Genomic DNA, 27,739 nt, shown 5'->3' with positions numbered 1-27,739 from the left:
GAAGCGTGTACTTAGAGTTGTTTCTCCCTTAATACGCTCCTCAGTCAGCAGAGACTGGTCTTTTTTTCTTCTTTTTATTGTGGCATTACTGTGGGAAAGCTCAGATGAAGTGAGTTTTGTAATTTGTTCTTTAGGTGCTGAGTTTTGTGGTCACCTTGTTCTCTTCCTGGCACAAGCTCCTGATTTTTGGGCCAGTTGCTGAGTCAAGCACTCTTTTACACACACACCCTTACCCCTCACCCTTAAGGCTGATAGGACCATTGCTCCAGTGAAATGTAGCCATTGTGAGAGGCCACTTTCACCCAGAGTGAAGAGGTCCCTAATGTAACTTGGATCTCCCTGTGAAGGGATTTGCAGATGATCATGGAAGCCCTATAAACAGGACAGAGCACTGGAATGATGTGCTGTCAACAGCTGATGTTGCCAAACAGATGGGCTAGGGTGTTCTGAAGCAACTACAGGTCATTGAGATTGGCTGTTTCATACCAAGGTTCAGAAAATTACAATAATCAAGTCTTGACTCTTCCTGCTAGCTGGAGATGGAAAGGGTATTTTTCACTGCCATGAAGGAGTAAGAAATTAAGGTGAATACTGAGTCTGCCAACTGACTTTATCTGAGAGCAGCTGTCCTCAGTAAAAGGTGTTACTATAAAGCTGGGGAGGTCTGAAGTGCTCCCTTCTCCCCATCAGAATCAGCAAAATGTATCCTATTTTTCATCCAATTGCTGATCTCCACAAAGCCATCGGATACCTGGGATATGGTGCTGTCTCTCTCATGTGACAATGATTTGAGCTACAGGTTATTTTGTCACAGGCATTTTGGTTTACGCTGTTTCAGAGTCTCCCCTAGTGTTTTCAATGAGAAATTGAAGAAAATGTGGGAAAACATAGATCCCCATGGCACTGTTTAGGTTTTCAGCCAAGAACTAGAAATAAAAGCAATTTTCTGACCAGCTCTAACAATTACAGATTTTAGTCCCACTAATGCAATCTTTTTCATATCATGAGCTGAAGCTTGACTGGTAGGGCCCTAACAAATTCACGGTCCATTTTGGTCAATTTCACGATCATAGGATTTTTTAAATAGTAAATTTTATGATTTCAGCTATTTAAATCTGAAATTTCACACTTGTAATTGTTACGGGCCTGACCCCAAAAGGAGCTATGGGGTGGTCATGAGGTTAATGTGTGTGTGTCGGGGGTGGGTGGTGGGTTGTAGTACTGCTACTCTTACTTCTGCGCTGCTGCAGATGGCAGGGCTGCCTTCAGAGCTGGGCAGCTGGAGAGCTGTGGCTGCTGGCAGGGAGCCCAGCTCTGAAGGAAGAGCTGCCACCAGCAGCAGCGCAGAAGTAAGGATGGCATGGTATGGTATTGCCACCCTTACTTTTGTGCTGCTGCCTGCAGAGCTGGGCCCTCAGTCAGCAGCTGCCACCCTCTGGCCGCCTGGCTCTGAAGGCAGAAGCGCAGAAGAAAGGGTGGCATGGTATGGTGTTGCCACCCTTACTTCTGTGCTGTTGCTGGTGGGGTGCGGCCTTCAGAACTGGGCGTCCAGACAACAGCCACTGCTCTCTGGCAGCCCAGCTCTGAAGGCAGCAGTGCAGAAGTAAGGTTGTCAATACTACAATCCCCACCCCTAAAATAACCCTGCGATCCCCCTGCAACTCCTTTTTGGGTCAGAACCCTCAATTTGAGAAACTCTGGTATCCCCTGTGAAATCGGTATAGTATAGGGTAAAAGCCCAGATTTCATGGTCCATGACACATTTTTCCACTGACTGGGAAAGCTCCAGGATACTGGATGTACTTGGGTGAAACTGGAGACACTGCTCTTTGAGAATTAGCTTGCTCAGGAATGGAAATTAGTTCATTGGGTGTTTCTAAAATACTGGCTGGACTATGGTATGATTTAGGGATAGGTGATACTTAGAGGTGGTTGGGAAAAAAGGGTTTTCCCCATGAAAAATCTCAAATGAAAAATCATTAGTTAAAAAATTTTGGTCAAAAAATTTCAGTTCCCTCCTAGAAAATTTTGAATGGATTAAAAAACAAAAACAACACACCGAAATAAAGTGACATTTTAAGCTGAAACTAAACAAAAAATTGCCAGAGTTGAAATTTTCCTATGAAAAATTTCAATTTTGACAAAACCGTATTTTCAGCAAGAAAACTTTCTGCATGAAAAAAAAAATTAGCAGCTCTAATAGGACATTTTCTTCTCCAGAGGAGGAGTTGACAGTCTCATTTAACAGGGGTCTCCTTGGATGCTGGACTCTCATTAGCCCTGAAGAAATGCATGAGAATCACAGGTGGCAGCCTGGTTTTCCCATAGTGCTTCTAATGCTTTCTGTTGAGAGAATGGCTGAAATTCTGAGAAGAGAAGTATCATATTACTGGGCCTATATCCAATGTATGGATCCAAAAGACCATCTCAGATTCAGGTGGTATTCTAATAGAAGATGGCAGATAGTTCTTCACAAAAGGGAGGTGCTGGTTTCTGGAGTGGAATGGAAAGTTTTTGTGTTAAGACAATTTATGGTCAATAGTAATAGGTCAGTGAAGTTTGATTTATTGGCTGCTATTGGAAAGGAGAGGTGGGATTTCTTTGCCTCTTCCATCGCTAGATCAAAGGCTCAAGAATTTCAACTCTTCAGTGTTTGCACATATTTTTTGCAAGTATCATTTGTTTCTTTCTTTCTGCTCTCAGCCTTCAGGTGTGGTAATGAGTCTAGAATGCAGGGAGGTGGTAGATAGGGTATGTTCCTTGTAATCCCTTCATCCATATCCAATCTGAAAATCAGATCCAGGGTGTTAGTAGGTCCAGAGATTACCAATCAGACACAGGAAATGTGCAGATGAAGTTTGGGTTATTGCATCAAAGGCACTGTAGACATGGATGTAGGAATCTCCTGGTACACCAGTTCTTGAGAATTTTACAACCATGTCAGAGAGCAAGTCGCTCAGTTCTCTTAGAAAACTCTTGGGGTTTTGTTTGTTTTTGTTTTCCGAGTACTGTAGATAAGCATGACATACATGTAGTACTCGTATCTGAATTTGCAGGCTAGCTACATTTTCTCACAGCATTTTGTCCCAAGGTGGCATTTCTTGCATTTCAGACTAGACTAGAACAGGATGGCTAATCTCTCTCCCTCCTTGTCTTATACAGATCTAAATGCAGTGAGTACTCCCGGTGAGCCTACAGCACCATCCAGATAGAAATTATGATACAGACCAGGTTAGGGAACACATGTGAACAAAAGACTTCCTGATCAGGGGGCTTTGCATTCAACAGCAGCGGCGGCTTGAGACCCTCATGTTATTGATTTCATCTGTCAAGCTTGTTTTGAAAGTGGTGTTGACCCCCAATGTTTTAGGAACAGACTTTAGGTAGTTTGGGAATGATGGAAGATATAAGCCTGTGGCCTGACCTTTTCCTGTTCCCTATGTCAGGACAGGCTCTTCTTCCTGCTGGCAGGGGAATGGGTGGGTGTGGGGGGGCGTGCTTCCTGGGCTAAGATTTCAAAGCTTTGAGACCCAGAAAGTCTAGCTGTTTTCTGAACTCCTGGCTACAGGAAAGGGGCCCTATTCTGCTTCCTGTTTGCAGGACAGGCAGTGTTGCTCTGTTGGGTGCTTCTCATTGGTGGAAAGATGTTAATACTACATTTTGGAATTGAAGCAATTGTATGGTTATTTGCTTGTGCTGGTAGTTACTCTCCTTTTCCGTTGCTGATGAAAGGAAGGAGAAGAAAAATGAAACTGCAAAGACTGATGAGCAGACTTTTAAATGCCTGCTTATTATCCGTTCCCTGTTTGGAATGTATCCTTTCTGTTCTTGAGGCGTAAGCTCTAGTTTGGCTGGCTGAAGTCACAGATGAAATGCATGTATAGATCCAGTTGCCCAACTCACAGTACTGCATGATTGACTGTCTCTTTTTAGGAAAGGATGAAATAATGCAAGGGTTTTGAGAGATCTGTGGGGGAGAAACTTGCAAAGCACATATTTCCTCTAGACCCAGGTCTAACTAGTGCTCTCAGTATGCTATTCTGAGGGATAAAACATTCCAATAGAAAGCCTTCACAACTGGAATCTTAGCTAATTCTTTACAATAAAAATAAAGAAAGCCACCATTCAGTCATTGTTGCTTATTATACACTATACTCAGAAACGTACTTGTGCTGCCTTTATTCTAAAGTGTTAAACTAGTTAACAATGTAGTAACAAATTCAATAGTTTTATGTAACACTGACTATTATTCCAACTGGTCTATTAACTATTTAATTTAAAGCTACTGACGTCAAAAACAATATTTTCCATTGCAGTATATGCACTTCACATGCCTATGTTCCAAATTTCCTTTGGAGATAAATACACAAACAATCAAAATGCAATAAACAGCTGAAACAATTTAAAAAGTTGAAAATGTTGGTGTGCACGTCAGTGAAAGAAAAATACCAATACTATATCTCAAACTGAACCTTTAAACCTAACCCTCTCCTACCTGAACAGGATTACTTTGCTCACTAATGGAGCGGATGGGAAGACACAGCCCTGGTCTACACTCGGGGGGCGGGTTGCACCTAAGATACACAGGCGAATAGCGCAGCTGATGTCCGCGTATCTTAGGTCGACTTACCCAGCCGTGAGGATGGCGGCGAGTCGACCGCTGCCGCTCCCCCGTCGACTCTGCTTCCGTCTCTCGCAAGCTGGAGTTCCGGAGTTGACGGGGAGCGCGTTTGAGGATCAATTTATCGCATCTAGACGAGACGCGATAATTGATCCCCGATGGACCGATCACTACAGGCCGATCCGACGGGTAGGGAAGACCCTGCCCCCAGACTTCAGTTTTTGTAAAGCCTACTGCTCTCTTCCTTAAACATGCTTATTGAAGTATATAGTTAGGTTCCTTCATTTTCAGTTTTTATTTAATTTTTCCCAGGAATTTATCAGTGTTTATTACAACAAAAAAAGGTGAAAATCAGTGCAAAAAAATGAATTATTTTTCTGGGTAAATATCAGGGTTTATTGTGGTGGATGGAAAGACAAGGGATAAAAGTATTCAGTATATTAATGCTTTGATGAAGAGAATTCAATGTAGTTTGCGGAAAACAAACAGAATTCAAAACACAATGCTACCTCTAAGTTTGAGAACAAAACATCTCTAATCCCCAAATAAAACTTTTCATTTGACTAAGCAGTTTACTGTTGTAGACTTAGAACTAGTAGCCTATAAATATTTACATTTAATAATTGGACCACACCATTTGCAGCACATACATTCAACATCATCCTTTTCTCGTTTTTTTTTAAACTTTTGAATGCTTCCTTCTGCTCAGATGTATTCTGATACAGATTTTCCTTTTCTTGCCATTTGAGTGTGTCAAATTCTTAAACCATTATCTGCTAACAGCTTGAAACATGTACATGGTGGATGTGAGATTCATCAGTATGTTCAGATGTCCATGCACTTCAGAGCTTGTGTGCATGCCTGCCTGTTTGTTTATTGTGTGCATCTTCTAGACTAATACACAGCCTTATTTCAACAGGCATCTTTGCACACACACACACACACACACTATCATAATCCATTGATCTCATGCAATGTATTGTATTTTCCTAATAAAACAGGTTATTTTTATATTTTTGAATGATACAAAAGTAGGGTGAAAAATCAGAAAAAAAAATTTCTGTAAAACCTGGGATTTTTTTCGTTAAAATCCAGTTTAAACTGAAAATGAAGGGGCTTATTTCTGCCTTATTGGAAATATTGTACAACCTTCTGAATCTCCTAAGATTCAATTTCTCCACAAAGAACGGGAAATGTCCTATTTAGAGGTGACCAAACTACCTCTGATTCTAAGCAAGATCTCTCCCATCTTCTGCCTTTGCAACATTATGAAAATTACACCCAATCTGACCCTTTCTGCTAAACAGCAATAGGAACTGGAAGACAGCTAGGGTTCAGCACACGCCAGTTTAGGATAGAGTTAGGTCAGCATGACCTGAAATAGAACTTATTTGAGGTAGTGCAACCAGGTCTGTGACCATGATTTCCTCATTGAAAAGAGAAAGGAAAAAGCCACTAGCAACAAATGCTGGCACTCTGCCTTTCATTGTTTTTGAAAACTGGAATCAAGCTCCGAGAAGTCAGCATGATATAATATATGAAAGAACACAACCTGATCCAAAGGGTTAGAACTGGGTCATAGCTGATGCATCAATGATGCAGAATCAGAACCAGGTTGGCTGCACTTCAGTGATCCTGGAGTTAGTATTAGAATTGGGTCATAGATGATCTGCCCATAAAGAAAAGGAGTACCCGTGGCACCTTAGAGACTAACAAATTTATTAGAGCATATAATTACTCTTCTCAGGCCTGCAAGCCATTCCCCTCCTTTTACAAAAAGTTTAGAAAGTCTATGGTAATTGCCCATAAAATTTTCATATTTTTAAGACCACATACTAGAGACCATAGCAAGAACCAAGAAAGCATGGAACCCAGACAGCTTTATTACCTATGCTGGAAGATAAATAAGATCTATTTCACAGATAATACAGAGAAGATAAAGACACAGATATTGCCTATACTTTTAAGCTCTAGGTTCTACCAGAATCTAATTCATTCCTGTGAAGTGTGGGACACTTTCATTTATGCTTAGTAGTGTTATAAATAGAAAATATTATATGTTAACTTTCAGTTCCAATTGTCCTGGAGTGCTTCAACAAATCATACATACACATGCAGCCATCTCTGGGCTGGGGTCCCAAGATGACCACCAGCACATAGCATGATGCACAAGACTAGTGCAGCAAATACATACCCTTTCAAAATATAACAGTATAATTACCCAAGCAGAGCATACAGGACCTCAGTTTTCATGTTCTGCTCGAAGAGATACATACACAATACGTAGCACCACATTCAATTAATCTGTCCTGAAAAAAAACCCTGAAGGGTTGGAGTTGACCCTGCTTGGAACCTGAATTCATAGTTTGAGGAAACATAGCTACTCTAGGCATGACGTTTAGGCTACTAAGCCATCCTCTGGTAAAAACCAAACTGCAAACTAATAAAAAAAATACAGTTTACAAAATCAATACCAATTAGTGCCCTTTCAAGCATATAGGACTGGAAGGGACCTCAAGAGGTCATCTAGTTCAGTCCCCGGCACTCAGGGCAGGACTTAGTATTATCTAGACCATTCCTGGCAGGTGTTTGTCTAACCTGCTCTTAAAAATCTCCAATGATGGAGATTCTGCAACCTCCCTAGGCAATTTATTTCAATGCTTAGCAACCCTGACAGTTAGGAAGTTTGTTAGTCTGGTGGTGTTTAACATCTTTATTAATGACATGAATGTAGAAAGACAGCCTACTGATCAAAATTTTCAGATGACACAAAGCTGGCGCGGGGGTAGGGAGGTCATCAACACTTTCGAGATTAGAGCTAAAATTCAGAGGGATCTTGATAAATTGGAGAATTGGGCTATAGACAACAAAATGAAATTCAACAAAGATAAATGTAAGGCTCTACACTTAGGGAAGAAAAAACAAATGCACAAATACTGAATGGGGGTATAACTGGCTTGGCAGCAGCACTGCTGAGAAGGATCTGGGAGTTGAGGGATCACAGACTCAACATGAGTCAGCAATTTGATGCTGTTGCAAAAAAAGCAAATGCAATTTTAGGTTGCATTAACATAGGCACAGCATGGAAGTCACAGGTGGTGACAGTACAGCTCTACTCGGTGCTGGTTAGACCTCGGCTGGAATGTCTAATTTTGGTCACCAATGTATAGAAAGGAGAAACTGGAAAGGAACCAGAGGCAAGCAACAAAGATGATCAAAGGGATGGAATGTAAACCATATGAGCAAAATCTGAAAGAACTGGGTATGTTTAGTTTGGAAAAGAGAAGATTAAGGGGAGACATGATAGTAGTCTGGAAACACTTGAAAGTCTACAAATATTGTCCATAGATTACTTTTGGCCTACATTTTACATTTTTCTTACTGTACCACACAGTTGTTCTCTCTTGCCACAGAGGGCAGGACAAGAGGCAATGGCTTCAAACTACAGCACAGCAGATTTAGATTAAATCTCAGGAAAAGCTTCCTAACTGTAAGAACAGTAGGACAATGGAACAGACTGCCTAGGGAAGTTGAGCAGGCTCCTTCACTGGAGATTTTCAAAAGGAGGCTGGATAGCCATCTGTCTTGGATGGTTTAGATCTAACAAATCTTGCATTTTGGCAGGAGATTAGATTTGGTAGTCCCCTTCTAACCATATGATTCTATGACCTGTTCCACAATTGCACTTTGGCAGTGTGATGCTGAGCTTCACAAGGCCTAACTTTTCGGTGCCTAGAAAAACCATAGGAACAATACTGCAATCCACAAAGCCTGAGTTAGGCACCTCAGTTCCCCTACACAATGAATGGGGAGAGATAGGCATCTTGGAATGCGAGTCATAAAGTCAGCACACTGGGGGAGGAACCACTTAAATTAGCCAATGGGAGATAGCGAAGAGAGGGGTGTTTGAGAAGTGCCACCCCTCTCAGAGTTTGACACTGAAATCCAGGCTTCAGGGAGACACCCAGCTCTGTTTGCAACCCATGAACCTAGGGGAGATGGGGGGTGCTCCTGCACCTAATTTGTGTGTGGATCCAGATGGGGTAGGCATGCTCAGAGGCTGCCTAACTCCGTACAAAACAGCTGGAGAGAGGGGAGGGAGCCCCTGATTTATAACCATTAGCCCAATGGATAGGGTACCCATCCAGAATGTGGAAGACCCTGGTTCAAGTCCTGCTCTGCCTGATGAGAAGGAATTGCCTGCTTTCAAGTGAGTACCCTTGCCATGGGACTAACAAACCATTCTCACTCTCTCTTTAGCCCAATTACTATTTAATTATTCAGTTATTGAATTAAAAGTGGAATAATTAAAATAGGAGCCATTGAGGGAAGCCCACATCAGAATATCCTCTAGCCCAACCATTACGGCACTCACCTGAGAGGGGCAGATCCCTATTCAAATCCTTTCTCCTGATCAGGCAGAGGGAGACGACCAAGACAGGTACCCTAACCATGTGGCTAGAAGTCATAAGGAAAGACTTCCTCCATCTCCACCAGTTGCTTTTTGTAGAGGTAAGCCACCTCTGAGCACACAACCCCGTTTGGGCCCCAGACACTTGTTAAGTGGGCAAACACCTATCTTCCCTCCATTTGTGCATTTCTCCAGGCACCTACAGCAAGGCATCCCTGTACATGCCCTGAGGCAGACATTTAGGCATCTAGGGAACTTTTACTGCAAACACTTCAGTGCCAACAGGGTTAGGTAGCAGATGAGCAGGGCTTTTGTGGATCATAAAGGAGCCTAAAAACAGGATTTAAGCACTTAAATCTAAGACTCATGCATCGAAGTACCTCTATGGTCCACACCTGAGTGCCTTAAAGGTAAAATCCAAGATTTTGAATTTGACTCAATAGTCTAGTGACAGCCTGTATAACTAGCAGAGGGAACATTTGATAGGTCCACAGTAGTAAGTGTTGGTGAGGAGATGCACTACGCATGTTGTCAGGTTTAGTTAGTAAGTCACTATAAATGTTCAAAAACAAATACAAAGAAGGGCTTGTCACTACATTGTTTGTTCAAGTTATCACTCAAGTTTTGCCCCTACCCCAACTCCTTTCCACATACAAAAGTCTGCAGCTCAAAGTAAGCAGTGCTTTAAACTCAAGTTAGTTAGCCTGGAGGTCGGAAGAGGGGATTGAAGCTCAAGTGCTGCTGTTACTAGAGCTACTTAATGCACCAAGGATGCAGCAGCTCAAGTGACAACAACTCAAACTGCTAATGAAGTCATTCTGCATAGCTCTAGAGGTTTTTTTTTGCAACTAGGTCACTCTTGAGTGGGGTAACTCAAGTGTATTAACTCAAGCAAACTGTTGCAGTGAAGACATGCCTTAAAAGAGCAAGTGTTCTCCACCAGTATACATGCACTTCACTGTTTGCAAAACCCTCTTAGAAGCTCAGAAATTACCCCTCCTCCCCGCTAATTTCTTTTGTATTTCATCAGAAAAATATTAATCCCCCCATATCCCCATTGTTTTTAAAGGAACAGAAGTCCATATGGGTGCCTGTTTATTTCTCTATGATGCTGCATCAATGACATTAGCAGGAATATGAAGGATCTCTAGAAATGAATCACGCCTGGTCAAGTTGAATTAGGTACATCACTCCAGGGTGTGAAAAATCCACACCGTGATCAATGAAGTTATGCTGACTTGCTCCCTGTGTAGATGCATCCAAGCTGATGGAAGAATGATCCCATTGCTCAGGCAGGTGGTGTTCCTACACTGATGGATAGGCTGCATCAACACCATGGGGTTATACCAACTTAACTACACCGTAGCTATAGTGATATAGTCCCTGTACGGCACACATGGCCTCAGTCCATATGCCTTGCTCAAGAAAACTTATCGATTTCAGTGAAGAGTTCTTGAATAAAGCATTCTAGATAGGACCCTTGGTTAATTGTTTGCTGCACAATAGCAGAGGGAATTCACACACTGGAGCAAATTCGGTCTAGAGTTCTATTGAATTTACTGGGAGCCTTATGCAAGTATTGAAGAGAATTTAGCCTACCTACCTTTGGTGTGTTACCTAAAGTGTATTACACCAAAAATGGGTGGCATAAATTCTCGTTGCTAATATATGCATAAGGCTCTCAGTGTGTTACACCAAAACTGATAGATGTTTTTGTTCCTTTCTTGTTTCATTTCATTTTTCATCAGTCAAAAAAAAAAGATTGTTTTTTAAAAACAGATTATTTCAACTGGAGGAAATTCTTTACCATGTAATAGAAAGTTCACCATATAAGAATTCTAAGAGAGATAAAGTGGAAGCTGGCAAACAACCCATTCTAACAGAGGGCTTATCAGATATACGGTGTATTTTTTTTAAGAGAAGACAGACTATCCTAAACATGGTAGCATATCTCTTTGTCAAAGATAAGCTTTACAAAGATAAGCCTATACATGTAAAGATATCTTTCTAAATTCTCTTTCATACCAGTCACTTGTTTGCCATACCAACTTGTGCATAAATAGAAAGGAAGACATGGTTTCTCTAAAGTTAACTGGTATTTTGATCCAAGGGCTAAACAGTAGAGCATGATGCAAGAATCATGGAGCCAGCACCATCCATGTGCTTGTTCAGCACCAGTTCAGCATCAGTTTTCTGGGACCCAAGGTTCTCAAGTCAACTCTCATCTTGGTCTCTCACACACCAATATACTAGTAAAAATGTTTGTCCCTTTATGAGAGCCTCATCTTCTTAAGCTATAGAATTATTAGGTAACAAATTGGCTCATGAATATAATTTATCTACATATTGCAGGATTTCAACAACTATCTGAGATACATACTTTTGGCAGCAAAAGAAAAAAAAAGTGTCCTGATTCTGGAACTTGCATTCCTTTCCAATTGTGTGTTTTTAATTAACATTTCTTTTGCATGGCAAAGCATTGATGGCTTCAGTTTTTAACATTAAATGGGATACTCCTTTTTAAACCTTGCAAAACCAAGCTTGCTAAAACCGTACCAATACTGCAATACCATAATGAACTTCTAAACCATAATTCTACAGTAGTCTACACAATTGTGTTATTTACTGTATACATGTCACTTATCAATTTGGTGATAAAGACTGGAAGAGGGGCATAGTCATAGTAAAAGAACACTCTGGCCTTCCATTTCTGAGGATCTGGATTCGTGTCCTAAAGTCCCAAGTACAGCTAGTTGAAACATTTTTGACTGAATGAAAATTCAAAGCTAAAATGTTTTGCAAAGATGTATCAGTTTTATCAAACTTTTTCTCTGAAAGATTTAAAGAAAGACACACTCACAAACTAGTCTGGGATCCGAAAGTCGCAGGTTCAAGTCCCAACTCTACCTGATTCTGTGTGGCATAGGATGAAAAAACTCTGCTTTGAGTCAGGCAGACATCTTGAAGCAATGAAAAATGAAAACAAATTTCAAAAATTTTGTAAGTGGCAGTGCAATGGAATTATCTCCTAGGCAGCTCTAGTCAGAAACCAAGTGTGTATTTGGCAGTCACAGCTTCTCTCTTTCTACCCCTCCCCACACAAACACTTCTGTACATCACAGGACTGGCCACAGAATTCAACTAACTGACATTTTCTGCTCAAGGTGACCAGATCTGAAATGGTAAAGATACTGAAGAACTAAAATGCACTGGTGGAAATGTAAAAATATGTCTGCATAGTACCTGACTGCAAAATGATTAGCTCAAGCAAATGCCAAGAGTGTCTGACTATGTACACGATCATTAACAACAAATTTAAAAACAAAAAAGTAAGCAGCCCTATGAATATAGCATCTGGCATCTTTTAAACTCAGCCCTCATTGAATCTGAAAATCTTTTAACCAAGATTTCTGGCCATTTTCTCTGAGTAACTTCGAGGATATATTCATATTTACCCTGTTCCCATCAGTGACAGCTGTGCAGACCTTCACTAAGCTTGAGCATTTGTTTGGTTGAGTTAATATTAGCCACATGCTTTTTCTCATTTTTCATTCAGCTTATCAGCACTGGCATCTTTAAGAATCCACTTCATTTAAAATGTTTGCTTCTTTATATATATATTGCAGATTGCAATCCCTCCACCCCATAGGGTGAAGGCAGCCCTCACTGTATGCCAATTCAAGTAGTTTCTAAGAACAACCTATACACTACCAGATAATGGGAGCCATCAGTGTCAAAATTACATTATGTACAGTATGTATTGACATTAGCAATATTTATATAGGAGGACTTTTGAAGTTGGGTTTTTTCACCCAAAAATGTGTATAAATCAAAATGACATGAGACAAGGGGAAAATTACTATGCAAGACATCCCAAAAAGCAAATTAAAAAAGCATAACAATGGATAGAAAGCTCATTTTTCCAGTGCCGATTTATCATTCGGAGGTTCTTGTGACTTTGATAAATTTTACAATAATGAGTTGTATACATGACCTCTAATAACCAAGAGCTTGTAATACGTTCCATCTGCTAGAGAAGTCCCAAGATGCATTAGCCTTCTACGTCCAAAACTGTTTCTAATTTTTTTCTTCTAATTGAAGTTAAGAAACAGCTATTCAGTTCAGCTCAGCTCTAGAAAGCTTATACCTGACTGGATAGTTGATATTTGAAAATGAAACTTTGCAAATGCATAGAAAAGGATGTCAGTCTCATTAAAGTGATCCTTTTATTCTCCTGCTTGGCTTGCTTCTTCACATCGATCATTTGTTCTAGTTATCTCAAATGTCTCATCTAAGCCCTATAGGTATACTAGCAGATGTCCAGGCAAGAGCTCCCTCTTCCCTTGCCACTCTGACACCCTCTCTGGGTGGGGCTGGTGGCCTGTGATGTACACATGGTCAGACTAGGCGATCCGGTGGTCCTTTCTGGCTTAAACTATGATGTTATGATACTAGACTCTTTGCAGCAGAAGATATAGACCACAGTAATGGTGGCAGAGAAAGATAAAACCTGATTTCTGGGCTGTAAAGCAAAGTCAGAGTTTCTGTCCTAACAACCTGAAATGGGCTCAGTACTGAAAAAGAAAATTGTATAGTAATCCTGAGAAGAGTAAATCAGTGTGTAAGAGCTCTTGATTTAAGAGCACTAGAAATGCAGGGCAAGAAAATACAACAAAGAGTAGGTCTTTTCACAAAGTCATATTCTGAAGACTTGCTCTTGGTGGTTCATCATTTGGTAAATCCATGCTGCCTCTACTGAGGTGGAGATTATATATATTTTTTTCCCATTGTGATGAATTTTTCTTTAACCCTTCCAGATATGATCTGTACGGACTGGGTTTGCTGCCACTGTAGCAGCAGATCCACGTTTGTATGGGATAAATTTAATGTCTTCAGAATGACTCCAAAAACAATTGCTCACCAAGAATCTGGAAGCACTCGAAGAGTTTGGGCAAACACCACATTGCTTTGTCTCTCATGGTTAGTAAAGAAAAAGCAGAGAAATATTAGGTCCACTATATGCTGAGATTGCCAGCACACTCTTTGGGAAGGTAGGATACTGGCAATTCTTATTCATGTCTCTGCTTTGTGCTAAATGAACTCAGCAATTAATGCCCTAAGCTTCCCTTTTGGGGGAGAAAGTAATTGAGAAGGAGCTGTCCTGTCATAAGGAGTTCCTGTCTGGAGGCCTCAGATTTCCCCGATCCTTCCATTTGACTTTAAGCCTGGATGGACACAAAAAACGGCATTTGTCTCACTGGTGAAGATCGCATACTAATGGGCAACTGTCAAGTGTCCAGACTTTTTTTTTTAATACATTAATAAAAATCAGCAATGTTTAACAATACTGGTCACAAGCATAAGGCTCATCTCCTCTCCTCGCAAGCATTCATATCAGAGCGGAGGAGCGAAGTGTGGGGAGGAATTGCTTGTTTGTAGGATGGCCATTTTTGCCCACCTCTGGAAGATTTGGAATTATATATATTTATGTCTATTAATTAAGCCTGAGCTCTCTGGAAGAGCACAGTCTATAAATCCAAGAACAAATATAAACATTATAGGCAACAACTAATATCCCAAAACTCAACTGAGTGAAGCAAATGTGGCCGACACAATGTACTCGTATACTGTACTCTAGGTGTTGGACAGGGAATAAAAATGCAAGGTTTTAAAAGCATATGAAGCATAATCTTGCTAGGAACATTTAAAAGTTGATGAAAGGCTAATAATGATGAATGAGGAATAAAGGGAGATATTACAGTGAAATAAAGGAAAGAGAAACATCCCACTGGAAAATTGAATGGCCATTAAATCTAGGGTAATTCTCCCAGGATTAAGACTGCTTCTTCATCATCATCATCATAAGTCATGTACTGCACGTTCTTCAACAGAGGTAAAGAAACAGTTTATATTACACTTGCCAAAACAGTGCAATTAAAAATCGTTATTTCACAACACCACATTTTGTACAGCATATTTCACTTGAGATCATTACAAACTGACTCCGCAAGTCAGTATTTATGAAAGGAACATTTTTCTAACATTGTTTTACACATATGGATAGTCTGAAAATTACTGATCTACCATATTTTTACAGATACTTTTTTTCTGAAGCATCACAGTTCACAAGTTCTCATTCCTCCCCTTGCTACTCACAAGCACCTGCTGTGACACTCTACGTTCACATCTGAATTAAACAGCTGGCAGGCACTTTAAAAAAAAAACCTACAGATATGATGTTGCAAGGACAGATCAGTAGAGATGATGCAGCCTGACACCACCTAAGTTTGTCATAGTCTCTGTAAAACCCTCAGCTTCCACACACCTATGGCCAAGCCACTCCAGTCTATGGAACACTGAAAGGGCAGACAGTATCATCGCCATCATTTACCATTCCTTTATCCCTTCCTAAACTCCTCCAATACTCTTCCATTTTCATTTCAGTTTCAAGGTGGAGAGGAGGGGGGAATTCTCCCCTTTTTGAAGCACCAGGCTGCAAGCCTTTAACTGCTCACAAGGGATCTTTGAGGAAAATCAGGTTAAAACTCTTAAGGTCAAGCATATTTAGCCAATTAAGCAATCTAGTTGGCTCAACACATTCTTGGAAGCTTTGTTCCAGAAGGAATAAATCAGAAGAGGAAACGCTGTGTAACTTAACACGGCACTTTGGCTAAAGGAGACAAATAAGATAGAAATACAGTTGGCCCTAGAATAGCATGCATTCTAGCCTCTACAGCAGGGGGTTGGCAACCTTCAGCATGCAGTCCCTCACGGTAATCTGCTGGCAGGCCATGAGACAGTTTGTTTAGGTTGACTGTCCATAGCCATGGCCACCCACAGTTTGCTGTTCCCAGCCAATGGGAGCTGCGGGAAGCAGTGCGGGCCACAGGGATGTGCTGGCCGCCGCTTACCACAGCTCCCTTTGGCCAGGAACCGTGAACTGTGGCCACTGGAAGCTGCAGGGGACATGCCTAGGAATGGTCAATATAAACAAAATGCCACGAGGCCTGCCAGCGGATTACCCTGATGGGCCGCGCACCGAAGGTTGCTGACCACTGCTCTACAAATTGGAAAAAACAACAACTTAATTCGCTCTTCACACATCTGAAGGGAGAAAAAAAAAAACACTTGATTTTCCTTTGTTACCAGCTGGTAGGGGCAGAAAGCACTACAAATATAAAGTTAGCCTTTTTAACATAATATTTCCTGCTAGACATAGCACTTTGAACACAGAAACAGCTATAGCAGGTCAGACCAATGGGCCATTTAGCTCCGTATCCTGTCTTCTGAGAGCAGCCAATGCCAGATGATTTAGAGGGAATGAACACAACAGGGCAATTAGTAAGTGATCTATCTTCCAGTCCCAGATTCTGGCAGTCGGAGTTTTAGGGATACTCAAAGCATGGGTGGGGTCCCTGACCAACTTAGCTAATAGCCACTGATGGACCTATCCTCCATGAACTTATCTAATTCTTTTTTTTTTTTAAAGTTATACTTTTGGCTTTCACAACATTCTCTGGCAATGAATTCCATAGGTTAACTGTGCATTGTGTCAGGAAGCGCTTCCTTATATTTGTTTAACACTTGCTGCCTATTAATTTCATTGTGTGACTCCTGGTTCTTATGTTATGTGAAGGGGTAAATAACACTTCACTATTCACTTTCTCCACACCATTCATGGTTTTATAGACTTCTATCAAATCCCCCCCTTAGTCATCTCTTTTCCAAGCTAAACAGACAAATGTATGAAAACTATTCCATATCCCTTAATCATTTGTATTGCCCTTTCCTGTACTTTTTCCAATTCTAATATATTTTTTAAGATGGGGTGACCAGACTTGCATGCAGTATTCAAGGTGTGGGTGTACCATGGACTTATATAATGGCATTACATTTTTTGTTTTATTATCTATCCCTTTCCTGATGGTTGCTAACATTCTCTTAGCTTTTTTGATTGCTGCTACACATTGAGCAGATCTTTTCAGAGAACTATCTACAGTAACTTCAAGATCTCTTTCTTGAGTAGTAACATCTAATTTAGATCCCATCATTTTCTATGTATAGTTTGGAATATGTTTTCCAATGTGCATTTCCTTGCATTTATCAACATTGAATTTCATCTGCCATTTTGTTGTCCAGTCACCAAGATTTGTGAGATCCCTTCATAACTTGGCAGTCAACTTTGGACTTCTTATTTTGTATCATCTGCAAACTTTGTCACCTCACTGTTTACCTCCTTTTCCAGATCATTTATGGATATGAATAGCACAATCCCAGTACAGATTCTTGGGGGACCCCACAATTTACCTCTCCATTGTGAAAACTGACCAGTTTGCTTGTTCAAACTGTGAACATTTAAGGAATATTCTTTAAATGAACAACTGAACAGGCAGGGGAATGGACAAGGACTTAATGTTCTTTTCTTTCTCTAACTTCTATGATGCTAAGGAACAAATAAAACTTTATTACCAATCACACTTTTTTCTCTTTTGCCTGTCACTGTCTGACTATTACTGCAATAGCTATATATCTAAGATGAAGCAAAATCTTCAAGTGAGAATGCATGCAAGCCAAGTTTTATAGCCATTAAGAACAAAATGAGAATGTCATGACTAAATTGTAAAAATAATACTCTAAGTTACAACGTAATACATGAATGTAGAAGAGAGGTTAATCAAAGTATGAATAATTTATGTTGCTTTACATTAGAATTCAATTCAAAACGATAAGAAAAATAAAAATATACATGAATGAAACCTTTAACCAATAAATTAGTTTTAATCTGCCTTTGAATGCACCCCATGAATATAAATAGCAACTAGTTTTAAATGTAATTGCTTAATTAGTATATTTTTTAGAAGTAGCCAAACAGAGATTTGAATGGCGTTCATTTACAGAAACCTCTAAGTAGCTGCCTCTCACTCTAGGTATACTGTATAAATAGCCCATCAAGAGGGCCCTCAGAGAGAGAAACCAGAATGTCACGTGCTTACACTTTTCTTAACTGATTTATTTTTGCTACTCAACAGCCTCTGTTGTTGGTTAGCGGATTATACAACCTAGCATACCACTTGACCTTCATTCCTGTGGTCTATGAAGTAAAAACTATTCAAAAGAGTCACCACCTTATTACACTGTGTTCAGCAGCAGCAGGTACACAGCATGTACTCTGTGAACAAATACATTTAAAAAGCAAACCATTGCACCACAAAAATCAGAGAAAAAAGCTGTCAAATCCTGTGACAACCCAAATGCCATATTAGAAAATCCATTTAGTACAGAGATGCTAGGCAAATTTATTGGAGACTTCTTGAATCCCATGTCAAACGGCAGAAGGCATGAGGTTCTTCAAAGCTATCTGAAAGAAAATATTTTATTTACTGTACTTGGCCAGATCGTTTCTGGATCCTTCATTTAGCCTGGCAGGTATTTGCAGGCTTCCAAAAGGGCAAGATAGGAGCATGTGGAAACCATCCTCCAGTGAAATCTGCTTCCTCGGCTAGAGGCTTCGCTGGTCCAGGATTTGTACAGAGAGAGGGTTTTTACCCAAAAGACAAAGGGACGTAGTTTACAGATAGAAACATTGGTTTTAAGAGGAGCTCCAAAATTTATTATACCAATACTATTTTATATGCACATTTATGTAGTGTCTTCCATCATTAAAAGTCTCAAAGCACTGTACAAACGCACGAATCTCTTTACTTAAGACTGAAATCCAGCCATTTCCAGAGTGAAATGCAGCAACTGTTTATAACACAGAACTTTAATGCAGGAAGTGAAGAAAAATACTTCCAATTGAAACTATCATATCCACCTAGGTATAAAATATGTATATGCCACCCCATCATTGTCATATCTGCATGTCACGCTAGCATATAAGATAAGAAAAACAAGTCTCACTTTCTCCCTTCCCAGCTGCTAGGATCTTGATTAAATTGACAGGGTATATGTGTGTGTTGATAACATACTGAGGGAAAGCTAGGCTCCTAGAATGACCTTTGCATTTAGTTCTCACTCTGTGGTGAGGTCTGTGCCAGAAATTTTAAAAGGCAGAAGTAAACTGGCATTTTGGATTTTATGTACAGTATGTTAAACAAAAACGCAATTCCTTTGATAGTCACAATATATGTTAATTTATCTCTAATTTTACTATGTGGTGCCCACATTTCTTTGTCATTTAAATGGCCCTTGTTTTCAGAAAACTTGCTTCATTAACTATTTTAAAGTTGTATACACAAAGATTTTATCCCTTTGCCAGTTCTTTTAACAGTGTCTGCTTAAAAGATTTGCAGCCCTAAACATAAATAAAAGTAAATTACCTCCAGGTTCATCAAGGTAAAAAGCCATGTCTTTTTTGTCTTCTCTTTCATCAATGTGATCGTAAGTAATTTGTGGAATGGATAAGGCAGTCTGTCCAGGATTTATTATTGGTGTCGAGCCATTATCACGCCCAAGTTTTCCTTTTCTTTTGTATCTTCTAGACTGAAGCAATGGAAATGGGATAATAGCAAAGATATTAACTGCATGCAGAGAAAAGTGCAACATGCTTGAGATTTATTATATAGTAAATTTGAATTTGGTACTTCTTAATTTAACTTAAAAGTTGTAGTAAGGGTGAAATTCAAAGCCATGGCCAAGGTCAAATTCAAAGCCATGGCCAAAACCCTTGGCCAAGGTTTTCAAAACTGACACATTCTGGATGCCCAACTTTAAAACACTTAAAGAGACCAAACTTCTAGTGAGCAGAAAGTCAATACTCTCTGAAAAGAAGGTTTCAGAGTAGCAGCCATGTTAGTCTGTATTCACAAAAAGAAAAGGAGTACTTGTGGCACCTTAGAGACTAACAAATTTATTTGAGTATAAGCTTTCGTGAGCTACAGCTCACTTCACGAAAGCTTATGCTCAAATAAATTTGTTAGTCTCTAAGGTGCCACAAGTGCTCCTTTTCTTTCTGAAAAGAAGGTCTCTCTAATTTTTCTCAAATTGGATGCCCAAAACTTGAGTATAAAACCGAGGCCCCAAAATTATATGTTGTGACTATTTAACAGTTGCACAGGCATCAAGGCCTTTTAGAAAGATAGAACAGAGGGTTAAGAGTAGAAAAAGGAAGATCTAATGGCTAGATTTCTTCAATAGTCTGAGAAAATTCAGAATTGCTGTACCTTCTCTCCAGAGTGTACTGATGCAGCTAGAGATTTCCCCATTTTCCCTGTCTGTGAATAAGTAAATGAATTAAAAATTACATTAATATCAAACCTTGATTCTATATGATGTGCCAGGAACAGTACTAAAATGGGGAACTTGATGGAATCGAATATTATATTTCAAAATGTGTGTAAAAGGGAAGTCAACTATTAGAGATAAAGCTTTGGGCAAAATATTGTAAACTTTAACAGGCTTTACCTTGTGGGCAATTCTGTTAGGAAAGAAAGGGGTTGTGTTCCTGTTGATTTCTTTTCATTTAAGTGATAAAGCGAAGTAGCAATGCTAATGTTTGCAATTAAGCATACTTATTCTATCAAGTTAGTGAAATACATCTGTGCTGAAAGAGGCCATAAATAAAAGGAAGTGAAACCAAACAGCGTGTTTATAAGAACACTTGACCACAGAGTGGAATAATCAGAAATATAACTGATTAAAAAAAAAGCACAGATTCAGCTCAGTCATATGTACAGAGGTCCCGCCAATTGTGTTAAAACAAGGAGAACAGAAATGGAAAATTTACACAGATGTTCTAGTCTGAGAACAACAGTCACTGAAGTGACTTTGTGCTGTATAATGTACTCGTTTAAACATAATCAAAGACTATGGAGGTACTTTTTATAAATTATTTGACCTCTAAATTGGATGTTTCAGTAGCTAGCAGAGTATTTGATAGAGAAATTACAACTTGAGCAAGCATAACTGCAAAACTGGCCAAGAGATATGCCATAGAGAGGCTCCTGGAAAGCTATTCATGAAGATAAGTTGCTGACCAGAGCAAAACAGCTGGAGTTCAATTAAAGTCCTAAAATGATTGTACCAACAGCTATGGCCTAACTTGCCTTTTTGTGTGACAAACTGTATGGCAAAAAGAGATTGGAAAATTCCAGGCCCAATTGCAAGATCTCAAAAGCAGATGTCTCGTTCCCTGATTGGACTAATTTATGTTGGACATTTCAATTCTTCGGTAAAAGTTTGGGTCACTATTTGGTTGGTCCATGCCAGCATCTCCAAGAAGAGGCACTAAGTTGAACCATCCAGCAGCAATAGGATAAAACAGCCTGCCTCCTTCAGTACTTTGTTTCCCGAAAGCCAAAGGACCCCCTATACTGGCTAGGCACCCCAACAGTCTCTTTCTATTTTCCAGAAGTTTCGGTTGCTAGGGCTCTGGGAAAAGACTATAGTTGTTTCTGTCCTCCTGTCCACCTTTGTTTGCAGTGTCAGCTCCTAATGTGACCAATAACTAAGCTGATGGCTGGCAAAGATCTGGTGATAAGTAACACACACACTTTATCCTGGCTGACAACCTAAATCAGCCAGTTGACCACTTCCTGAAACAATGTACCTAATTAGAAAGAAAGTGTACATGCTTGTGTATGTGCTTTAAAGATTTCCATGAAGTGACAGTGTGTGTCTGAGAAGAGCTAGCTCTTCTCATCAGGGTCAAATTCACCCCTTGCCAAGGGCCTGCACAAAGCCAATACACCACTTTAATCCACAGAATAAGGGCCAGGATAGATGTACAGAGACATCTTTGCTGGCCCTCTTCACAAGTGTGAGTTTCACACATTAATGAACAAGGGCAGAATCTGTAATTATGGGATTAAGTTATTGCAGGAGAAATCCAGGTATAATAGTGCCCTAGGAAAAACGAGAAAAATAAAGGCACTGGCCTGGGAGTCAAAGGACCTGAGTTATTTTTCTTAGCCTTGTCACTAGCTTGTTGTATGAGATTACACAGGCACAGAGCAATGCCATGCCTTGTGCTATCCCTCCCCACCTCTGTCTGGATTGCCTGTTCAGACTGTATGCTCGTCAGGGCAGGACCCGTCTCTTACTATGCATTTGCACAGCACCTCTCTCTGCTACTGGAATGAAAATAATAAAATACACTTGGAAACAATAGAGACGTGCACGGAAATTCGGCCTTATTTCAGCCAAACTAGGATATTTGCCTAACTTGCTTTTCAAAGGTCTTTTATAGAGATAAGTACTTTAAACCAATTAAATTAGATATTACAAGCCAAATTAAGAGCACAGGCCCTACTGCTCCACTGCCTTTCCCTTTTCTAGTCACATATAACTGTTCAGTTGAGTATAAAATGGATACAAAATGCTACCAGCTCATATAAGATAGCAATGAATGCTTAATTGAACAGTTATAAACGTCTATGTAAGGGACAAGGTAATGGAGAATCAGGCCCGTAGAAATCAATGGATACATTCAAAACAGAGACATATCCGTCGATCAAGTTTGCTTTAAAAGACAATTAAGTTGATCTTGCAACAATGTAGGAAATAGATTCCATATCCCATTACAGGTCTCTTCCAACCCAAATGTTTCTACAAATTCACTGCAACCTCTATACCTCTTTAACTTATATTCTGGTTGTTAATCCAACTAAATTGAAACCAAGAAGAAATTAAGTATGACAAGTTCCTTTTAACCTGTTTTCTCAGACTAGGGCTAGATGGCGCTGGTGTTTTTTTTGTATTTTGAGCAGATGAAGTAACATAGATCTTCCATGTTGCTGTAGAACTGTATGATTTCTCTGCAGCATAGCACCGCCATAGAGTCTGTAAAGTAAAAACCAAACAATTCTTTCTGTGAACAAATGGACACTGTGTTCTGAAGGAAAGGTAACTACAACCCTGCCAAAAATAAACCTACAGCGTGTTCTTTGATTTATACAAATGTGTTGCAAAGAGTTTTAATTGAACCACTATGTGCTGTACAGTATAGCTACATGTCAAATAAAATGCAGTCGCTCCCACAAGTAACTGTGCTAAGAGGTAACCATCACCAAAAATCATATATTCACTTCAGCATGTGGTGTTTTTAAACATGCTGCTTAGTATTATCAGTGGGAGTTGTGGCCTAATCTACTAAACATGCAGATGAAAATCTGCCCCATAAGAAGAAATACTCTTAGAGCGTTAAGAAATGCTCCAGTTTTACTTGTTTATGCATTGTGCCACATTTTAGTAACTTTGTTCTCAGTTGACAGTTTCTTTACACTATATTAAATGTAATATTGGAGCATTTTCCAAAGATGGGTGAATGTATCCATCCATACATACATACCCAATTATTTAAGACATACGCAGTACTTATGGGAATACTACAAGGTAGATAATAATTACATAAAAATTACAAATAAATGACAAAGTTGCTTCTTTAGTTCAACAAGAGTCTGCACCTGACTAGTGTCTTTCACCCGAGAATCTCAAAGCCCTTTAAAACATTAAACTTCACAACGAGCCTGTATCCTCATGTCACAGATCAGTAAACTGAGGCGAAATGATTTTGGGTTTAAAAGCCAGTCAGCAGCAGAGATGGAGTAGAACCTAGAAGTCATAACTCCTAGTCCTGTGACCACTAAACTATACTCCTCCATCTATTCTGTTTTAGGATTCAAACGTTTACCTGAATCAGAGAAGCTGCCGCTGGGATTTGCCTGTTGAAATGCTTCTGACGTTGCTTCTGTTGTACCTTCAAGGCAAAACCAGAACCCAGAATCCCCTAAAAATAAACCAAACACTGGTAAGTCTCTGGTAAAAACTTTTTAAAACAAAAATTTAAAGCATGAAATGAAACCATGTTCTTCTTGGCAACTCCTCCTTTAATATTAATGAGATATTATCACCTAAGCTCAGTTATAGTCATGGAGTATCTTAACTCTTAACATTTCCATGAGGACAAAATTTATTTATCCAGTTATGAAACAGTGTATTGGAGGTATTCTGGGCACCACATGACTTCACTAACTCTTTTACACAAATCAGGAAATATTCTGTCCCCAAAAAGACTTAAAACAACCATACATTCACAGCTAGAATTTATGGGGAACATTATTCAATACAGTAGCTGTAGCCACTTTCACTACATTCTAAAAGCAATTGGCACAAGATAGTAAGAGAAAAACAACTGAACTCCAGATGTATTTTACACTTACTATTTCCTTCCCCCACAAATAAACAACTCTTTTCACCTGTGGAAGAACTCAAGGAAACATACATGTTGCACTTTATAAAAGTGTATTTCTTTTAAAATGGGTCTATATTAAGGCAATAAATTACAGAGCTATAACTGTATCCAGTTTCAATTTCTCAGAGGTTACATTAGTTTTTAGTAATGTGGGTTCATATTCTGCAAGTTCTGCTCGGAACAAACCTGCAATAAAAATCAGTCAGAACAGTCAAGTATCACTTGGTTTTGACAAAACTGTAGCCCAGTTTTGCTCAAAATATTAACAAACCTTTTGTAAATACAATGGCTGAGTTGAGTTTCCATCTAGACAAGGAACACCATGTGTCTTCAGTCTTCAGACTGAAAGCTACACACTGTTCTTGTTGCCCAACATTCCTTCTACCTGTTGCTATATTATGTGTAATGCTAAGTCATTTTAAGGATTTTATTTTCAAAACTTCAGCAAAAGTCTTATAGATTAAATTTTTTTTAGTTAGTTTGTCCTTACATTCCTTCATATTCAATTTGGGGAGCCAAAAAAAAAATCCCAGCAATGGTGCTTTGCAGCAGATCTGATTGAGATTCCCAGGTTGCCTCCTCACAATCTCTCAGTTTTTTAAATCATAAAAGACATGAAGATAAGGAGATCTGGGCTCTATTCCCAGTTTTGCCACTGGCCTGCTGGTTGACCTTGGGCAAGTCAATTCACCTACCTGTACCTTAGTGTCCCCAATGATAACATGAGGATAATGAATCTTATCTCCTTTATAAAGGGCTTTGAGATCTATGGATGAAAAGGGTGACAGCAAAGCAAGGTGTTGTTATATATTTAATCCCCAATATCTAAGGTATGTAAATGGCCACCATCACCATATTATCTGAGCTAGAGTTGACAGTTTTGGTTGGACATATTCCTGGCATTTCCAGCAAAAGACAATCTTTAATTAAAGATTAATTTTTAATTCCTGGAGACTTCAGGACAATACTGGAGGGTTAGCAACCTTAATCTGAGTGCCTGACAATTTTTAAATGTATTTATCCTTATGACACTTCCATGGAGGTAGAAAGTATTACCCCATTTTACCGAAGGGGAACTGAGGCACAAAAAAGTGACTTGCCCAAGGTCACACAGGAAGTCTACGGCAGAGCAGGAAACTGAACCTAGGTTTCCCAAGTGCTAGGCTACTCCACCCCCCCCCAACAACTGGATTATCCTTCCTTTCATGTGGAATATTACAAGTTAAAAGGTATAATAAACTATGTGGTATACTCTGAGACAAGATTTAAAAAAAGCCACCACATTTTCTTAACAATGGCATAAATTAACAAGTATTAGTATTATTTACACATAGGATTAAATAACTGTTTTGAATTCCCACTCACCGCTGGAAGAGCAAAAAAAGATATAGCAAATACTGAGAAACAGGAAGCTATTGTCTTCCCAATCCACGTCTGTGGTACTTTGTCTCCATAACCAATTGTTGTGACTGTTACCTGCACCATAAACAAAGAAAATATTCACTGAAAAGTTATAAAGTTATTCCAGAAAGCAATGTGGAACATCAAAAGCATCACAACACATGACGATCCATTTGGCATAAACACGATAGGCCCGTGCCTAAAGCCCCAGCTCCTGAAATCATTTGCTTATGTTAGAATCTTGATCTCAATAGCCAGGAGAGAGGCGAGTAACCCCATTCATCTCTTTGGGGCACTGCACTGGGGGGCTCCATCAACACCACCCCAGCAGAGGACTCGTAGCAGGAAGAGAGGAATACAATGGTTCCAGTGCACCCATCTGAATAGATACACCAGCAGACAGAAAGTAAGTAGAAGGGGACCTCATCCTGTTGCATCTGCCTGACTGGGAGAAGAGGCCCTGGCCACCACTATTCAAAGTGGGATGCTGGGCCACGAAGGGAGGGGCGCTCATGTTGAGGCATGTCTAACACACCATATGTCACGGATGGGTTTTGGACAGGCAGCCTAGTGTCAAGAGCCAGTCAGACACTAGAAAGTGGAGTTGAGGGTTGATCCAGGGTTAGGAACCAGGGGCCAGAATCAGGACTCAGTGCTGGGACGTAAAAGTCGGGGATCAGGAACTGTAAGTCAGAAGCAGGAAACAAAGCCAAGTTGAGAACTGGGTATCAGAGTCAGGAGGTAAAGCTAAGGTCAGGAATAGAGCGAAAAAGCAGAATCTGTAACAGCAGCTAGCTAGGATTCTGCCTAGCTGGAGAGACAAACTTCCTCCCCAGACTAAAATAGTATGTCTGTACCCATCAGGAATGTCTTGTCAATTTGGCCTTCCCTGGGCAGTACACCCATGTTTGAGCCCCTGAGACTCATGCTCTGGTAAGTGTTTCCACTGTCAGAGGTGTTAGGTGGTGGTGTGGAGATAGTCACTTCCCAGGGAATCTGCAGACCCATGTTCTATACGTGCTGAATCTTTCATCATATTGCCATAATTGGCCCTGCCCACTGCCCTGTTTCAACATTGCAAAGATTGTTTGCTTCTTCTCAAAATTAAAAACTCTAGCTATTGACAGAGTATTTTTCATTCATTCAATACAAATAATTTTAAACAGCTATGTCTATGAAGAGTTATTAGTTTTCAGGACATAGCCATTCCCCACTCCTTATATTTGCCACCAATACCACCAGAAATATGACCAAAACAGGTTGATGAATTCACTTTCACCTAACCATTCGCAATGGGAACAAAGGAGGCTATGGGAATTCAGCTTGACCAAAGGATGACAATTCTATTTTGTGGCAACTTTCAAGATTTCAGAATTTGTTTTTGTTTCTCCTTGGACAAAACCTTTCAAAAAAAAATTTCTGAAAAGAGAAGAGAGAGAGGCTGTTTAGCCTCATGGTTAGCATGTTGGCCTGGTAAATGGAAGAACCAGGCTCCACTCCCTCCTCTGCTCCAAATCAGAGCAGAATTTTTCAACCCATATCACACCAAAGGCAGAGCAGGGGCTTGAACCCGACTCTCCCACTGAGCTACAGAGTCAGTCTTTGCTCTCTGTGCTCATCCCGACCCAAAAATCTTCCTATGCAAAGTTTCATGGAAACAAATACATGTCCACGAAATCTTTTGGCTTCAACAAAATAGCATATTTCACTAAAATTTCATTTTGGCAAACATTTTTTGAACAGCTCTAGTGAGAATACTGCCATTTAGGGCACAGTCGCTGCTATTTCTAATTGTTGCACCCAATTAGATACTATAAAAATAATAATAAATAATAATAATGCCCATTTCTTATAAAACACTGTTCATCAGAATCTCAAAGCACTTCATAATCATTAATCTATAGTTTTTAAGGTTTTTCTGAAGAGCCTATAAACAGTTGGAGAGAATATGCTTCCTTTAGAGCAATCTCTCAGGGAAGCACTGTAATACGCTAGGAAGGAGGATTTAAAAAACAACACAGGGCTGAAAATACTCTTGAACAAAGACTTTCAAGCCCTGAAAACTAGACTCACATTTACTTTATAGACTCTTGGCACCTCATTCTGAACAAAATGC

At 39.8% G+C, this 27,739-nt stretch overlaps 1 protein-coding gene across 1 annotated transcript in view; it reads right to left on the bottom strand.

Annotated features, from left to right (window-relative positions):
• LOC119855632 (potassium voltage-gated channel subfamily KQT member 1-like) overlaps positions 1 to 27,739 on the bottom strand; it is a 765,296-nt gene that overhangs the window by 623,478 nt on the left and 114,079 nt on the right. Inside the window, exons 7-10 of the mRNA XM_043515017.1 lie at positions 25,588 to 25,698; positions 23,662 to 23,757; positions 22,683 to 22,811; positions 19,352 to 19,514 (exon numbers count right to left, since the gene is read on the bottom strand). Of these exons, the coding sequence (XP_043370952.1) occupies positions 19,352 to 19,514; positions 22,683 to 22,811; positions 23,662 to 23,757; positions 25,588 to 25,698 (499 nt within the window). The remainder of the gene's footprint in view (positions 1 to 19,351; positions 19,515 to 22,682; positions 22,812 to 23,661; positions 23,758 to 25,587; positions 25,699 to 27,739) is intronic.

Source organism: Dermochelys coriacea, chromosome 1 (genome assembly GCF_009764565.3).
Source record: "Dermochelys coriacea isolate rDerCor1 chromosome 1, rDerCor1.pri.v4, whole genome shotgun sequence".
In the NCBI taxonomy this organism is placed as follows: Eukaryota; Metazoa; Chordata; order Testudines; family Dermochelyidae; genus Dermochelys; species Dermochelys coriacea.
Note: the sequence above shows the minus strand (reverse complement) of the source record. Positions and strands in the feature narration are given on the sequence as shown.